Source organism: Pezoporus flaviventris, unplaced genomic scaffold (assembly GCF_033815535.1).
Source record: "Pezoporus flaviventris isolate CSIRO_AGI_PZ_B2104156 unplaced genomic scaffold, CSIRO_AGI_Pfla_v1 ptg000031l, whole genome shotgun sequence".
Taxonomy (NCBI): Eukaryota; Metazoa; Chordata; class Aves; order Psittaciformes; family Psittacidae; genus Pezoporus; species Pezoporus flaviventris.
In genome coordinates this window covers 18,420,484-18,439,040 of record NW_026892579.1, presented here as the reverse complement: position 1 = coordinate 18,439,040, position 18,557 = coordinate 18,420,484, and the positions used below count along the sequence as shown (strand labels likewise).

Here is an 18,557-nt window from a genome sequence, read left to right as displayed (position 1 = left end):
GACATGGGACTGGACCAGATCAGTGGCTCCCAGTGGGGAAGAGACTGAATCAGACATGGAGATAGGGCTAATAAATTTTACTGGATATATGCTGAATAATGCTTCTCTAAGAACCTCATCTCCCCTACCTATGAGAAGTCTTTTCTTCTCCTCAAAGCCCCATGATTGTATTCTTAGAAAATGGCACGGAATTTGCACTCCAATAGACAGAAGGGTGGATGAATAGTGGATTTAAACTATCCTTAGATCCCACACCACAGGTCTTGGGCTGCTCTAGTGCCCCATCAAAGCTTAGGCCTGGAGGCCTGTCTAAACTACTTCAGTCATCCAGCACAGGCACAGACACCTACCATGGCTATGCCCCAGGACAGACCAGCCACCCTCACAACCTCACCCCTGGCAAGTTTCCCTGCCCCTAAGACCAGAAGCTCTTACTGCTACTCTCACAGCATCTGCTGCAGGGAAATCCCCCACAAATACACCAGAGGGTTTTTGAGGCAGCACATTTAAAACCCTTGCAGCCAGCAACCATAGCAAGGCTGATGTTCTTACCTCAGAAATTAGAGTGAAAAGCAAAGGAATCCATTCACTTCGGTTCCCGTGGGTGAGCTCCAGAAAGCAGTTCCTCCAGAGACCCTGACTGAATCCACTACAACTGAACAAGTACCATCCCTAAAATCTCAGTTTATGATATTAAGACTATGTATTCTGTGGTCCTCTTCTCACCTAACATATTCCCTACATTTTCTATTTGCATATCTGGGTCCAGCACAGTACATTTGGGAATTACTAAAGCCCTGCACCATGCTCCTCAGGCATACGTTAAACAGCTAATACGGCTGTACATCTCCTCTGTTCCACCATTGTCATATGAAACTGTACAATTCTTTATAACGTCTGACTCTACAACCATTTACCTATCTATATGGCAGGAGAATAAGTTCAAAGAAAACAAAAAGCTAGCACAGAAAAACAGAGGGCTGTGCATGGATGATAGATACACTGTTACACTTTCTGCCCATAAGGTAATGAAAAACCGGAAGATAAACTGGAGAAACAAAATGTCCTGGAAAAAGTCTTCAAAAAATCTAATAACTAAATAAATAAACAGCAATTATTGCTTCTTCTTCTGTCCACTTCCCCATCCCTCACTAGTCCTTCCCTCCCCCTCCCGTTAAAAAAAAAAAAAGAGTAAAATAGAAATTAACTGCAGCAGTATCTATTTTCTTTTCTTTAAACTACTGAAACACCATTTTTCCTCAAGAAACATCAATGATTTAACTGACAGTTTATTTTAAAAATAGATCAAGCGTTCGGTTGTCATGCAAGTGCTGTATTTTATCCCGAATGGAAATAATTGAACTTACTTAAATGCATGAAGAAGCAAAGAGGAAATGAAACAGCCATCCATTTTACTCAAAAGTCTACCCAGTGTCTTGACCAGAAAACATAACATTTTACACAGCGGTGCTATAAAAGCTCAAAAACAAATATTCCATTCACCATTGTCCTTGATCATTAACAAAGGGACTGGCTTTAGGATTTATGATAGTAGCAGGTACTGCAGTGACAATCTGTATGGTTCTCTATCTTCACGTTGTCCTTAAGGGTGATCTTAAAAAAAGAAAACACACACACATAACAGATAATTAGCATTAGCTACACAGTAGAAACAGTATTCTCAAGTAAAAGGTGTCTGAAGCCTTCTTCTTAACCATGAGCTACACAGGCTTTTTGGGCTACATGTATTAGAATGGCCTCTGAACACCAACCCGTGAAGCTGCATCACCAGTGGTTTTGAGAGTCGTAAAGAGAAGGTTTTCAATAGTGACATGCATAGTAATATAGGTTGGTGTCCTTCATTTGGCACTTCTTAGAGTGTCTAATTTTCAAAAAGTGTCAAGTATCAATCTATGAGAAGTCAGGAAGTGTCCTTAAAATATTCCACATGGGGATTATAAAAATGAAGGCCACAAACACTATGAGCCATCCTTATTTTTAATCTCGACCAAATTCTAGTTGCTGCCTCAGGGTGGTCTAGATAAAGATCTAGTTGCTGCCTGTGGTCTAGATAAAGATCTGTGCTTTACTCAGATGAAGAGCCAGGATGAGTTCAGCTATTGTTGTCTGTAGGTGAGTCAGGTGTTTGGGCTATCCTCACAGCCTATGGAGACACAGTGCTCCATTCAGCTGCACACACAGAGCTGTCAATTGCCACTTGAGATTTCGGAGGGGATCTCAACAAGCCTCCAGTTGTCACTGGAGCTGGTCTTTCATGGGTCCTGTGTCTGCCAGCTGTACACAGATGTCTTCAGTACTCCAGGGCACCTCAAATGGCCCCAGATCTGTGAGTGGGTAACTGAACTGAGCCTCTAGTTGACACGCTTAATGAGCCTGGTGTGTGCAGATCACTACAGAAAAGACACCTTAGCCTGTTTCAACTAGGTCACCATTTATTACATCAAATTTAAGGTTTCTCCACCTGCAGGTGAATCACTCCCAAAATAATTAGCTTTAGCAGAATCTCTCTTTAAAACAACATTCAAGATGACAGTGTTAAATGCTCAAAGTAGTTTGACACGTTTACAGTTCCCTCTTGGTTCCCTCTATTAACACACAATCGCAATTAATCTAATGAGCACAGATGGTTTTGGTCCCTCATTCCCATATATGTAATTGATAGTATTGACCAGCCACCTTCCCAGAGAACTCCTGCCTATGCAGGAAAGAAGCTAGGAAAATGACTTACTAAATCAAATACACATTGCATAGCATTTAAGGGAAGGGTGCACAACCAGAAGAGTCAAAAATGAGGGGACAAGTCCGTCACCAGAACTGCAGGTGTCATGAGTCAAAGCAATTTCACTGAAGTCAGTGGCACTACACCAATTTCCACATCCCATCTGAATACTGCTTGACAATACTCAGTACTGGTTGACACTTTAATTTCCTCTTTAGAAAAAAAAGAACCCAAGTGTGAAGAATATAAATGGCAAGGGTGCTTCCCTCAAATAGTTCTCTGATGTCCTCCATCAAAAACATATTCTTCTCTATTCACTGTTTCAGCTAAAGATCGCATCCTAAAAGAAACTTTAATAGGTCTCATTCACACACTCACCTTAGTAAATGCCTTTGCTACACAGCACGTTGCTTCCGATGTAATGTTCTTAGGAACAAGCATGGTCTTCTTGGACCTCATTGGAGTAGGATAGGCACGGGAGAAACAGCACCCAGTGCACTGGTAAATGGGGGCTCCTGGCTTGGAAAAGAATCTGTTCTCTCCTAGCTTGCACTCTGGACAACCTGCCATAAAAACATAAGGAAGAGACTTTTACTTGGTCTCCAGATATATTTTAACTTTCTTAAAGAAAGGGAAAGAGCAGACAATATGAGGATGCACAGGCATGTTCTGCTGCTTGATGTGCACAGAACAGAGAAGGACAGACACCAATGTTGCCCCTTTAGGGTCCTTCAACTCTGCAACACACATGAACTGTAAAACTAGACTGAGGCTTTTTAGGTTAGGCACAAGCATTATTGTATCTTTTCTGGTTGTTTTTTTCAATTTTGTTGGCAGTTTTGGAAGGTTTTCTTGTTGTATATGTACTGCACTAGCTGTCCCTAGAAAACTTCCGGCTAGCTAGTTAAATAGCACTAGAAGGATTTGTAGTGCTTCTTAGATACTGTGTTCAGGCAAGGCTCTGTTTTCAAGTGTTTCAAAAATGCCCAGTGATCCCAAGATTTTTGTAGCTTGCATTTTTCTATATTCAGTTTAAGGCTTAATAAAACCCCCTGCATCATCCAAAATGCCTCTAAAAACTTCCTAATACACCCTTTCCGTAGAATGCTTCACCACCAACATCCCATATCTTGGGATGTACACAGGAAAAATAATCTTCATATTATGAGGAGAAGCCATAGTTCTACTGTACCTGATGTTACGTTATCATTAAATCTCAAGAGTACAAAAAAAAACCCCAAAATGTTTCTATTTTATAATGTTTTGAGGATTAAGATCACCCATTTCAACAAGAGGACACAGTCATCTGGGAGGGTCTTAACCTGAAGAAATCAAGTTTAGAGAAGAAATTGGAAGTATACCCATAGCAAAATTATCTTGATTATTATCCCTTCATATCTCAGTGTCAGTAAATGCAACTGAATGTTAAGATTTATGACCACATTTATAAAACATGGAATTTTAATTAATACTCTTTACAAATAATTGTCTTATTTCTGAATGCTGAAAGCGGCTTACCCTGCATGAGAAACTCTCCATCTGGGAAAGCATGAAGAAGATGCAGCAATACAGATAAAATGGTCAAAGTGACAGCTACATACTTCCCGTAGAAATCCATGATCTGTGTGGAAATACAAATACACACATTTTTAAAGGACTGGGTTTTGATTTGGGTACAGTACTAGTATCTAAGTTGCACACTGATACAGTATTCAGTGCAAGTAACAGGAACAATTTAGAACTGGAATTGGAAACCAAAAATGCAGTGCATTGATGGGCATTTTATAGGCTCAGAAAATTGACTCCATCACAATAACAAAAATGTTCCTTTCTTTCTGGCCTTAATAGTTTTTTTTTTCTGAATATTAACATAAGCCACAGCACATAAACTTCAAATGTTGTAACTGTATACTTATGGTAGACTGGATAAAGCCACCAAATACCTATGGCGAAAAGGAAAGAATGTGCAGAGTCTGGGATATGGGAAGACTAATTTCAGGGAAAATAATTTCACATCAGGACATAATTTCCTGAACTAAGAATTAGATTATTTGTCCACACACTGAAACTGCCTCAAGTTGTCCCAGGGGAGGTTGAGATTGAATATTAGGAAAAGTGTCTTCATCAAACAGATTGTCAGACATTAGAACAGGCTGCCCAGGGAGGTGGTGCAGTCATCATCCCTGGTGTACATTTAAAAGATGTGTAGATGTGGCACTCAGGGGCATGGTTTAGTGGTGGACTCGGCAGTGCTAGGTTTACAGTTGGACTCAATGGTCTTTACAGTCTTTTCCAACCTAAATGATTTTACAATTCTATGACTTCTTTAGTGCCAAAGTCCCCATAAAAAGATTTTCACAGTCCTGTCCCTCAGTGGGAGAAAGCTCCTCCAATCTATGGAACTGGAACAGTACTACATGCTGTGCTCCAGAATGCTCAAAGAGACATGGTGCAGAGAGGATGCTCAGGAGAGCTTGAAAGAGCCCAGAGCCGCTTGCATCACCTCAGGTCAGGAGAGTCCAAGGGCCTTCAGCATCACTGCAATCTTCTACAGTGAGATGATTTTAGGCTTCATTTTACTAATACAACAGATAGGCTTTTGTGTTCTGAGATTATTTTTGTGCAGGAAGGCTAGATGCAGCACTGCACATCTGTCCTTCTACAGCTAGCATATTGATTGTTCTCTGGGTAATTCAACAGAAATGCAGTTGTGTGGCTATATTTGATCCAGATCAAATCTATACAACAGGGTAATGCATATCTCTGATACGAATAACCAAGGGAACCATAACAATAAAGATGCAGAATATATAACATATATTGTAACTGTATGAATATGAATATAATTCCAAATTCTCTGGGGTTTTATTTATTTATTTTTTTTAAGTTTACTTTCTTTCGTTATTATTGACAATGAGATTTCCTGGGGGAGCAGAATGAAACCTCTGCTCTTTCCATGTCCAAACATCAGATGTACTAAGGGCTAAAGACAGATCAGCAGGACACTTAATGGTAAGTACCACAGGACCTTTAAAGTTACTCTGAAGCATTTTGTACCACCCTGCTCAGAGACAAAAAAATGATTGTAAGAAACTGTTATTTATTTTGAGACAAGTAACTTCTATGCACCTGTAGCCTGACCTGGAAGGACTGCCCTTACTGCAATGTCAAGCAGGGTTTGAATTAGGCTACAGCTGCCACGTGCATTTTCAGATTTCCATGTCATAAATATCTGGTTAGCTAATGCTACTTCTGAAAATCTTGGATTCATACAAGCTATGAACACATGAAACAAAAGAATGAACTTCACTTCTGTTCTTGTCAGCATTAAAATGTAGTATTTTAGGCATGAAGTTTGTAACCTTCTTTCTCAAGCACTAAGCCTCCTGTATTGACAGTTCCTTTGTGCCAAGTTTCTCACTCAGAAAACGGAATTTTCACCTTAAAAATTACTTCCTTCTAAAGTGCAGACCTGAGCCCTTCCTTTAGAAATGAACAGGAATTACTTATACCGCATGGTGAAGCATGAAGAGTCATATAAGGGATTTTGAAGTATTCTATTCCTAAACTGAGGAAGGTGACAGAGACGGCAGCACTCCTCCTCCCAACACGGCTGGCCAAGGGACAGCCTTGCTTTGAAGGATTGAGTAGCAAGTGCAGTAGCACCTGGTTCACTGGCTCCAGTTGTTCCGGGACTGGCTTCAGCCAAGCACTTCAGGCAGCATTCCAAGCCTACAGCTCCTAATCACCAAACTATTTACCTGCCTTCTCAGAAATGTTGTCTGATCATGCAGATCTCTCCACCTCTGCAATCATCCCTCCAGGCCATGGCTGGAGCTAAACCATAACTTGTCACGGCTGTGCCTGAACTGCAGTGTTGAAGGCATCTCCAGATTCTTGCAACTGGATCCTTTCAACAGTTTCTTCTGTACCTGTGTAGATACCTGGTCCCTTGACTTTAGAAGACTGAAACTGTCATGCAAGAGCATGATGTGTGGAATAAGGCCCCAAGCTGACAACATCGACATTTTAGATACTGAAAGCTACTGTGCTTTAAAAACAAACATAACAATCATTTAATCCATAACTACTTATGAGCTTCTATTCTTCCAAACACACCAGTCAATGCTGCTGTTCCGTGATAAATATTCTTCTGGGGCAGATCAAATCGTGGCCTGAAATATTTCTAAAAATGAACTGGCAGTAAGAAAGGCAATAATGCCAGCAACAAAGAAACTGATCTTGGGATTTAGTTTAAAGGTTATCTAAGCATGCTATGCTTGTCAGAGAAGGCAGTGCCAACCCTAATCAGGAAAGATGGTAGAAGAAAATTATATAGTAGTAGTATAATTAAACAAAGACAGTTTTCACATAACGGAAACAGATTTCTTTGCAGATTTTGCATCTACCTAGCAGAATCCTTACAAGGACTGCTACAATGATCGAACATTCAAATAATGCCTGCTCGCATCTGGAGGAAGAGGCAAACCTTAGGCGATCCATGGAGTGAAGCCACTTGCCTGGTATCATTATCAGAGAGCGAACCTAAAGCATCAGGATGTGTGCAAAGAGAGTATTGCTTAGCAGAGGGATGCTCCATTACTGCAGAAATTCCCAGAGATATACAGGGATGTGAGGCTGCTGCATCCAGGTCAGCAGGTAGTGGTTTATTGATTAAACAGACATACAACACAGTCATCAAAGGTAGGGGTTCAGATGGCAATGGAGCACAGGCCCTAAAAGGTAGCTTTGAAACCAGGAAACAAAATCAAAGACAGCTCCATCCTTGTAGCAATCAGAAGATCCTGCTCAGGCAGATGAGGCTGAGAACAAAGGCAGGATGACAAGAACATGGCCCTTGCCCAAATGGGGTTAGCAAAGTGGAAAGAAACAAAGTTTATGAGCAAGACCAATGTTCAATGCTCTACAGTGCAATGAATGAAGACACAGAAGTGGAAACAAGAGTCTTTCTAATTAAGACAGCAAAAACTAGAGGTAAGAGACTCATCTGAAGCCCAGCTAAAGTGAATGGCTAAGAGGCCAATGAGGCTGCAATGAACAGGCGGCAAGGGTTGGGTGCTGGATCCTCCCTCCCACCTGCCCAGCAAGTCAGCTCATGCTGGCAGAAAACAGAGGATAAAGGAGTTAAAAGCAGCAGATAACAATCAGGAAGAAAAACCACTGACATCAATTGTGGAATCCCTGGAAAGAATCATTTGGAAGAGGTATTGAAAAGTCAGTTCAGAGTATGTATGTATGCATGCATGCAAGCCGAATGCAACCTGTAGTTACTCATCTTTGCTTGGGCTTTCACCAAAAACCTATCTGAGTGCAAAAAAATAGTCTTTTGATGTTAGTCAACAAGTGGCAAAGGAAACAGGGGATGCCGTTACCATGGCAGCCCCATAGAAGTGTTGAACATGGCTCTCAGGTTTCTGAGAAGCAGCTGCCAGCTCCCTGTTACCCTTGAAAAGAGTAACCTGTGCCTACAGGAGATAGGTGGTTCTTCTCACTGTTTAGATCCACAGCCTTCTATGGTCCTGCCAAACATTTTGGGAACTGAACTGAGCTCAGGTGCATCTGTTAAGTGGTGCTGAATAAACTGGCTGGATCCCCCCCTCCAACAGAAAAGGTTTTTTTTAAGGTTATGGTCTTTCCAGCCCTATGGATGGGATGTGACTGCTGGCAGACTTGCCTGCTCTGGGACACAATTTCAGACTTTAATGTCAAGCCCTGCTCTATCCAAGGGGACATAGCCTAGAGTGTAAGAAGCTGGCTGGAGGGGCTCATGCACCTACAGAAGACAGACAGCCTTTTCAAATGACTTATTTCCACATCATCCTAAGCATTTTGATAGTCTGGATGCTCTAATGGCTCCAGCAAGATGCCAGCCACAGGAGTAACAGTACAACTCTTGACTGATTGTTCCATGATCTCATGCTTGTTGCTGAAGGCACAGTGGCATTCTCCATCCTAATTTTAATGAGAACACAACATGCTATGATTTGGTACATTATAAAGGTTTGAGGCAATCCCAGAAGAAAGTTGTTTAAACTACATTAACCAAAAGGGAAATTGAAATTGCAGTTTTGCACTTCCTCTATTGAGTCAGACTGTCAGGCTTATACCAAAACCACCAAAGATACTTGTCAATAAAACCCAGATGTGATCTTAGAGTCAGAGAATGGTTAGGATTTGAAAGGACCTTAATATCACCTGGTTCCAACCCCCCTGCCATGGGCAGGGACACCTCACACTAGACCAGGTTGCTCCAAGCACCATCCAACCCGGTCTTGAACACTGCCAAGGATGGGGCAGCCACAGCTTCTCTGGGCAACCTGTGCCAGTGTCTCATCACTCTTATAGTAAAGAACTTCTTCCTTATATCTAACCTAAACTTCCCTTGTTTAAGTTTGAACCCATTACCTCTTGTCCTGTCACTACAGTCCCTGACGAAGAGCGTCCCTTTCCGGCATCCTTGTAGACCCCCTTCAGATACTGGAAGGCTGCTATGACGTCTCCATGCAGCCTTCTCTTCTTCAGGCTGCAAGAAGAGAACTTTCACCACAACTTTCTCATCCTGTCTTCATATGGAAGGTGCTCCAGTCCCCTAATCATCCTTGTGGGCCTGCTCTGTGTGAATAGTTTGGTTTGGAAGGGACCTTTAAAGGTCATTTAGTCCAAAACCCCTGCAATGAGCAGGGACATCTTCATCTAGATCAGATTTCCCAGAACGACATCCAGCCTGGCCTTAAATGTCTCCTGGGATGGTGCATCCACCACCTCTCTGGGCAACCTGTTCCAGTATTTTATCACTCTTATTGTAAAGAATTTTTTCCTCAGATCCATCCCCACATCCATCTTCTCTACTCATCCAATGCAACAGCCATTTTCCGTGGCGATCTTTCTTGTTTTTCTGACTCTGCCCATGCTGCTAACTCAGTGTCTACAGCACTCATTTCATCTCACCATCAAATCAAATGAAATTTTTACTTTGCTCTATCAAATATGATCTTTCTTAAGCTATTGGAACATTATATAATGCATGAATTCCAGGAGTTTTGTGGAAAGACAGTAATTTTAAGTCTTACTCAGCAGTTAAAGTTTCACCTCATTGGTTACAATATCTTGCCTTTTTCTGTAAATAATTTACCATGTTAACAGTTACCATCACAAGTGATCATCTGTATTTGCTAACAGGTCTTCTGCTCAAGTACATGTGGGAGTCTGTGGATGCATTTACATTCATGTGAAGCTCCACTGGGTCAGAATCCCTCACCTAATTCTTTGTCCATGTCCTCCCACAGACATACCACCAAGTTCTGTTCAATGAGCATCCTTCATACTAATTATACGAAATAACCTATTGTTTTCAGCATAAATTTGAGATGTCCCTCTATACTCTTCTATAGGGTGACAGTGGTGCTGTCATACTCAACAGCAGTTAAACACTTTGCACACTGTCTGCATTTTATTCTCAAGACACCTGGCCACGAAGAACGGCTGTGTTACAGCAACGAAGAACTGCAAGTGCACCCCAGTGTGATGTACACAGTAACCTGCTAGCAGACTGCTGAAGTCTGAGAAATTTTCACTAACAGATATTTTTTTTCTTCCCTTCACGTATTTAATCATGACTGGTAACGTAAAGGCTCTGAAAGATGTGTTAGTACCACAGCTGGTGTAACGTTTGATATCTGACAGCAACACCACTGACCAGGAGAAAAGCACAAAGTTATTGATGAAGAATTACCAGATCAGAAATCACAAATCATCACCATTTAGCTGCAAAACTAGAACCTTGTTTTCTCTTACTTACCAAGCTAGTTTAACCCCCACCACTGATGTTTTAGTCCCAAAGCAACCTTTAAGTTAACTTTCAAAGTAAAAACTTCAACAGAATGGAAGAAGAAAACTTCTGTAAAGGAGGAAAAGAGAATGACAAAAACATGTAATTGTTCCTCTTTAACAGTAACAAAAACTTAAAAATATATTACCTCTTTTGGTCAACAAGAATAAATCAGACAGCTGAGAAACTGTAGAATGGCGTTTGGATGTAAGCTGTCCTTGACGCTTGGATGTACGCTCCTGAAACTGATGTACGAAAAAGTTGCATCTTTCTTTTATACAGTAAAGGTAGATCATATTCCTCGCCCACATCTAAGCCATAGGATCAACTGTACATTTGCTCTAACAACTGAACATTACTTTACGTAATTACCAGCCTACCATGCTGATCTTATCTTCGACTTGACTTTCATGAAGATTATTTTTTTTTCTTATATAATGAAAGAAAGGTCAGCTTGCGAGCAATAATTCAGTGCTGGATGAGTTTCCTGGGGAACAAAAATATCGAGCATCCAGTCATTTGCTGCAGTTTTTAGTGAACAGAATCTCCTTTCAAAAAAAGGAAGTGTTACTAAGGTTTCCTAATGCTTCTTAGAGTTATATTTTTAATTTCTAAAGAAGCCCATAAAACACTTCTACAGCAGCGGTATTGATTTAGCAAAGAAAAACAAAATAAAGAGCAGCAGCGATCTATACACACATTTAAAAGAATAATCTCCATTTGAATTTAATGCCCAAAGAATGAATGTATGCATAAATACAGAAGGATTACCTTTATAAAGATAAGATTTCTGGCAATATCTCATTTTTAGAATAAAGCTAATGCAATTAAGGCACTTCTGAAAACTTCATCATGGTGCAGATTTTTAAGTCTTAGGTACTCGTAAGTCCTCAATTTCAAGTGACAGAGTCTGTGGGGATGCTGGCTAAGTAAGTTCCCCCTCTGCCTTCTAGCACCAATGCCAAGCAGCACAGCAGGGCTTGCATCCAGGAAACTCTTCCCTTCCCAAAGGGGAGGTGCACATCCAAACATCTACTGGCAATGCAGACAATGCTGGGCTGGTGCTCAAAGCCATTCCTGCAACCCTATTGTGTCGTAAAGTCCTGAAGACCTGAAGGAGATTCACTTCAGATGTCAGAAGTTCACTTCAGAAGTTAATTGCCTAAACCTGTGTTACTGGCTTTGGACTGCCTTTATACTCAATGGAGAGAAATAGCCCTAAACATCTACTTTGATACAAGATTAAGTCACTTTTCCGGTTCTGTTTTTCACCATTGAGAGCCCAGGGTAACTAGCCTGGACTGTTCACTGTCCTGTCCTTAGAGATGTACAAATGTTTTTAGGTTTAAGAAACTCCTAAACATCCAAAGGCTTAAATTACTTTCTAAGCAGCTACTTTTTGTCACTCACTTGGAAATACAATACTGAAAGAGATCTGTATAGCTTATTGTGTTCCTATGAAAATGAGGCTTTGATTCACGACTCCGTCAGTCTCTTCCAAAATGTTTACTGTAGAGAGATTTGGTGAATCATACCTGTCCAGATTTCTGCTGCTCAGTTTTCCTATCTTGCCTTGACTTTCTTTTTTAGTAAGAGCAGCACCCCCGGACTCTGTTAGCTCAGACACATCTATCGCAACATCTTCTGCCTACACTAACATCCTCATCTACTTCAAGGTGCTGCACACCTTTTTTCCCTTCTGTTTGTTCAACTGATCACTGTAACAAAGTTAAACTTAAAACAATTGTATCCAGCCTACACTTGGCTTGAAATTGGCTTCTGTTTCAAAACTGAAGATGGATTTCTGCATCTGGAAGCTCGTTTGGGTTTTGTCCAACAATACAAGCTGGTCTAATAAAAGAGAAATAAAAAGAAGTCTCTCTCCCTACAATCTGCTTCATTTAATAACAAAAGCATAAGGTTGGAATTTGAAAGCTATTGGTAAGCATAGTTTTCTGAGAAATATTCCCCTGGAAGACAGAAGCTTAATATTTCTTGTCATTCAAACAAATCAAAATGATGAAAATTGCTGAAGTTCATAGAGTGCCTCCGACTGGGCTCTGTCCTGCCCATTTTTCCTACTCACCCCAGCTTGCAGTTCTACAGGAACACCAAGGTGACTTCTGATGCTTCACAAAACCCTGAAAACTATCTTCATCATCAGGAAAATATGTAATTATTATATTGTACATTCAAAGTTGGTACTTATTTACCTATGTATTGTAGCATGTCATCAAAGAGTAAAACGGGAATGCTATACAAAGTAGTTTGTTCATTAGAAGGGCTCAAGTACTGTGACGACGTTAACCCCAAAGTGTAAAAGAAAAATAAAAGTGCCCACAACCTGGTAGTCTTTTCCTATCAGAATGTATTAGCGATAAATCTTCTGAAGTCAACAGAATTACACTGGTATAAAAGATAGCTTTAAAAAAAGCTCTTATTTTTATTAAGAGGATTTCTTATGTCAGCTGCTCCAAATCTCTAACTAAAAATACTTGGTCAAATCTGTCTTGATGTGTGACTGAATGAGAAATAAAAGAATGTGGCTCATTGTTCGGTTGGTTTTGTTTGGGGGGGGAAGGGGAAAACCCTCTTTAAACAGGGTATTTTTACATCATTTAGCAACACTCTCATAGTTTTTTGCACACTCTGATATTATGATTTTATGATCTATATAAGTATACAGATGAAAAGGTTAAGTATGTATGCCAAACTGGACCATCAAATATGCTTTGCCAAGATCAGTATTTTGCTTCCTATTTGTAGGAGCAGAAAAAGCCATTCTGAGGTGGAAAAAGGCAACAAACTGCTAAAATTGTCAGGTTTATTTGAGGCCATTATGTTCCTAAATTTGTCTGGGACTCTATTAAGGAGCATAAGTGAAACTAAAATTAGAACTTGTTACGAGTGAAATCAGTGTGAGCTCAGCACTTATATATTACGGAGTTTCAACTTTTGGCTCTAAGAGCTGGATTCCCACAGTTCCTTCTCTGGCTTTCTCTGGAAAGGAGAGTTCACATCTCTTCCCTTGCTCTGCCAGATGCTTCTTAGAGTATCTGTCCTACTTCCCTACTTAGTCACATCTGCTTATCTCCAGGCTGCTTTCTGATGCTGCCTTGTCAGAGGAAAGGTTTTCTGCCTGGCCACTCAGCACTAACAGTGCTGGACACCCTCTGAAATGGAAAAGGCTCTCTTGCTTCACAAGATAAACTCTTCTGCTCAGAAATAACTTCATTCAATCAATAAATACACCCCCAGTGTGGTCACAGATCAGCACTATAAAACCTACTTTTAATAAGGGCAATACAAGGTTTGCTATACCTTACCCCAGCAGTAAAGACAGTTCAGAGCACACCTACTTCTTTTGGTTTTATCACTGCTGCATTCATCAGAACCATTCCTGCTTGCTTTCTTGGTTTTCCTATAGTTTGTAGATAAACAAAGGAGAAGAAGCAAAAAGTTCTGACAGCATTTTTGGCTTGGATGGGCACAAAATTGAATTCTGATAGACCTTTTTTTTTATAATAATTAAATCATATTCAAGAACTTCCTCCAAATGCAGCCAAAATCCATCATTCATCATTTGTGCAACTCAGAAAACAGCAGGCCCCCATCTGAGAATGGAATGGCTCACCCAACGCCAGAAACTCCTTTCTTCTTCTCCCTTGCAGTCTTTGAATACCTCTTTGGTTCTTTGTCCAGCCCTGCCCTAAAAGCTGACGCAGCACCCACAGGTCTGAGCCTGCAATGGACCCTGAGCCAGATGCGTCCTGAAGCACCGGTACTATCTCTTACATTTTGGGTGTCACTTCCTTTGTTTCTCATGTTATCTTCCTGGCATGCCAGGAGAAGAGAGGCTCCCACATACCGCATACCACAGGCTGCTCTGCACTGACGCAGGCAAATTATCAGAGTTGCTAAAGAGAGATAACAACAAAAGGCCCCACCAGAATGAGTGAGAGAATATCCTGGAGAGAAAAATTTTACAGCGGTTCAAGCAAAAAGAAGTAACTTGAATCTTAAACAAAAAGATATGCATCTATTTCGATACTTCACTGAGCCTCCCTACTCCTTCCCAGTTTGCTTGTAACTTTTCCAGTTGCCCTCCATCTATTCCCAGAGACAGTAACAACATCTCAGTAGATACACACTTAAACAAGACTCCCCAAGGCAACAGAAAAAACAGATAAACACCATTTTCAAGTCAAGAGCTCCTGTCTCCCAAAATACCTCATACCTCTTACGTGGAGAGCGAAAGTCAAGTCTTCTGTTTTTACTGATATTTTCAACAGATTATCTAAAATTATCTCTCAAAGCAATACTTTTTGGCCTCATCCTCACCTGCTTAAAATCGATGGGAATTCTTCTATTATTTTAAATGACACTGGATCAGGACTTTTAAGATTAGCTATTACTGTTCTCAAGCTTCAGCCAAACATTGATTATTCTGAGATAATACGGCTTTCAGTACTTACTGCACATAAATAATTGACTGCAAAGTCTCTCTTACTCTAAAACCATAGTGTAAAGAGGGTTCACTAATACATTTCTTTTTTGTTGTTGTTTTTAAAGTAATTAAGATTACAGATGATGACACTTGAGAAATATGTGCAATAATCACTATTTCCCCAAAGCTAAGTAAAAATTGTGCCTCAGAAGAAAAACAGTAAGATTATAAGGAATACAAACACTCTTTCCCCCTTTTAGACTGTAACCTGTCAAGGTCAAAATGTTTAATCATGACATCTTATCAAGCATCTTATGGTACTAAGAGGATGATAGCTTCTCTTTAGCTCTGTTTTCATGCTTCTTTTTGGAATAGGTTTATTTGAAATCCAATTCCTTTGAGCAAAATCAAAATAGATAGATAATATTACAACTGTCACAGCACTGTGGAACAGCAAACAAAATGCCATTAATGTGTAGGTTTGACCTCAAGGACTTCAGAAATTGTATTTCAATATTCTTTTTCTCTACTTTTTAATTAATAAAAATAACTACACGTCATAGAATGACTAAACCAGCTCACAAGGTCATTCCTGTTATGCACAATGCTGTTCTGTTGAAGTAAGCAGGTTTGTTGGACTCCTGAAACATTAAGTGCACAGAAGTAAAACACTAGACTAGATGGACTACTGATCAAACTGATCATGCCAATGAATATGTTCCTGCACCATAAGGCTAGCCCATGAGAGAGAGACAATGCAGCCTTTAAACATATTTTGGTATTTAGCTTTTTCATGATAAAGACAAACACCATCACAAGCCATATGAATGCATCACTGCATGTCAGGTTTAGATCTGATAAACAGCCATGTAAAAGTGAAATGTATACTTGCAGTGCAGCTAAAACAAAGAAGCCTGATCAATAATGCAGGATGTCTCATTTATACAACCAGCTATTTCAGCAGCTCTCGCTATCTAATACAGAAATAATTGTTCAGACAATTAGCTGTTACCCTTCTCTAGCCCCAAACCAGAACACTTCCGTATGCTCACTGTATCACCTCTTCTATTAGTAGAGATTTCTAGCATGAATTGCTTTCACATTTCATAGAACTGCATTTCTTGCTTTTAGCAAATGAAAGCAGAAAAAATGCTTAAGTTCATCAAATTCTGATCAAATTGCAGCAAGCAAGATGTAGGCTATGGTGCTGATAATAAAAAAATGCATTGTTATAGAAATGTAGCTGGAAAACGGATTCTGAAGAAAATAGCTTATTTCTATCACATAACCAGAGGCTCATTGCCAGGTTGCTGTTGCCCTCTCCACCACCACTGCACAGAGAAACCTGACTGCCAGGTCATTCAGCTGAATAAAAAAAAATCAGTTTTTCCGATCCATATTGCAGCAGCACCTAAGAAACCCACACTAAAACCAAGCAGAGATGCCCCCCTGCCTCAGAGAACTCACCATCTCAGAACAGGCTTGGAGAAGCAGGAACTCCTGTTTCACTCATGTAGCCATTTCTGTGAAGACATCAAATCTCTTGTTCTGGGTGTCACCAAAATTTATAGATGAGGTTCTAGATCTGCATAGTGCAGCAGGTCAGTTCCCACATTCACAGTGGTCTCTTCTGATCACACATCTAAGCAATCCCTTCATACAGATACCTGCCTGCCAGAAGAACTGTAGGTAGCATATGCTTCACATTTCCCAAAGACTTTCAGAGCAACAACGAAGGGAATTATACATGGTCCTTGGTTATCAGCATGACTCAGCGCATGGAAAATGGGCACTGTGTTATAATAAATGCCATATTGGAAAGTAAAGCAGGCCAATATTGCCCACCTCCATACAGTTGTCTTTCAGAAATAAAAAAGGGCTTACATTTACATAATGATGCAGCAACACAGATCTTACAGTGCTTTGGAAGCTGGATATTGAGAGTTGATTACCCACATTGCTCAAAGTTAACCACTCTCAAAAGGCAGGATAGTAGCCATTCATCACCAGCAACTTTATATGGCTGTCCTCCAAACGCCTGCTGTGAATCACAGTTACGTCGCAAATTTAAGCTAAATGTCTATCTAAGCAGACTGTAAAGGTCTAAGCTGTAAATCTGGGGAAAGGGATAGGGCAGGGAAGGTGGTCTGAAAACCAGTGAAAATGTAAAAGATTCTATTTTATATTATTTTGTGGTCCAGCCTACTTCTAAAGCTATGCTTAAATTGTAAAATGAAGAGCTGAGAGAAGACTGAATAAAATCTCCTAGTTCAAATGATCTAGATGGTGCATGTATCCTCCTTCCAGACATGAGAAATGCAGTGGCAAATGCTTCAGGGGATCACTCCCTGCTACAACACTCAGGAATTATTTTGTGTACACAAACTTCCATGTGCCTTTTAGTAATAAGCTGCCAAGAACTACAGGGTATTGATATCTTCCCCTTGCACAAGTGCACAGAAGGAGAAAAAAATATCACAGTAGGGTTCAATTCCCCCCCACTTTAGCCATCAGAGGTACAGATGGCAAATGACCAAGCTGGTTGCACTGGCTACCTCTACGGTCAACGGCAAGATACAGGCATTTTCAGTTCATCTAACCTATTCTATCACTCTCCTCAGAACGAAATGGGTGATGCTATACAATTGCTTATTTCTCTCCACTGGTTATAGACAGGTCAAGAAACGTGGCTTTGACAGTCCTATCCAGTTTTTAAGATATTCACCCTTGACCAGACGAATCCAGCCCAAAGAACCCTTAATTTTGTGGCCAATATGCCAGGAATACATACAATCATGGTTTTGTTTTTTTTATACTTATACAACCTGAAGTCCATGATGTTTCCCAAGTTCTCTGTAACTCCCTACAGCCGATCCAGGAGGTTAGGAAGGGGAAGAAGGTGAAAATAGATCTTATCTGTTAATTGCCTCCTAGATTCTTTCCCTTTGTCTGTGCTCATTTGTCATCTTTCATCTTGTTTGGTATTTAGCTTTAAAATTCTCTGAAGCAAAGACTATCCTTTCATTCAAACTATTTTTAACCATGACAAGGGCAGTGTAACTATTAAAGACCAACACTGTTTGCTTGATACGAAGAAGGGAACGCATCGTATCCTTCTAAAGGATGGTGCTGCAAGTACAGCTGCTGTGATGACAGTAAGCAGACTTTCAGCAACATAACTTCCCGTAGCTACTCCCAGGGATATATAGGCAGGGATAACTTCACAGAGACCTAGAGCCTGCACAGAGAAACTCCCAGACTAATACAAAATGCATTTAATCGCACTTGTTTTGATTTCACAGAAATACATACTGAGGTCCTTCGGCTTCTAGTCTTTGGTACAGACAGATACTCACAGACCAGTGAAAAACTGTGCTGGTAAGTGACACACAAGATCCTGCAAGCAACCCTCAGCTGCAACCTCAGGATATTCATGTCTTTTTCAGGAGTGCACTACACACTGCTTTAATGAAGGCAGCCAGAGCTTTTCGCTACCAAGCTAATGAAAACATTTCAATGCT

At 40.4% G+C, this 18,557-nt stretch overlaps 1 protein-coding gene across 1 annotated transcript; it reads right to left on the bottom strand.

The window, feature by feature from the left end:
- Nucleotides 1-1,316: 1,316 nt before the first annotated feature.
- Nucleotides 1,317-10,937, bottom strand: CGA (glycoprotein hormones, alpha polypeptide). Its single transcript, XM_061461808.1, has 4 exons — nt 10,560-10,937; nt 4,259-4,361; nt 3,119-3,303; nt 1,317-1,614 (listed from the first exon to the last, which is right to left on the bottom strand). Exons 2-4 carry the CDS (start codon nt 4,356-4,358, stop codon nt 1,537-1,539), a joined length of 363 nt encoding a protein of 120 aa, XP_061317792.1. The 5' UTR covers nt 4,359-4,361; nt 10,560-10,937; the 3' UTR covers nt 1,317-1,536.
- Between the last annotated feature and the right edge of the window lie 7,620 nt (nt 10,938-18,557).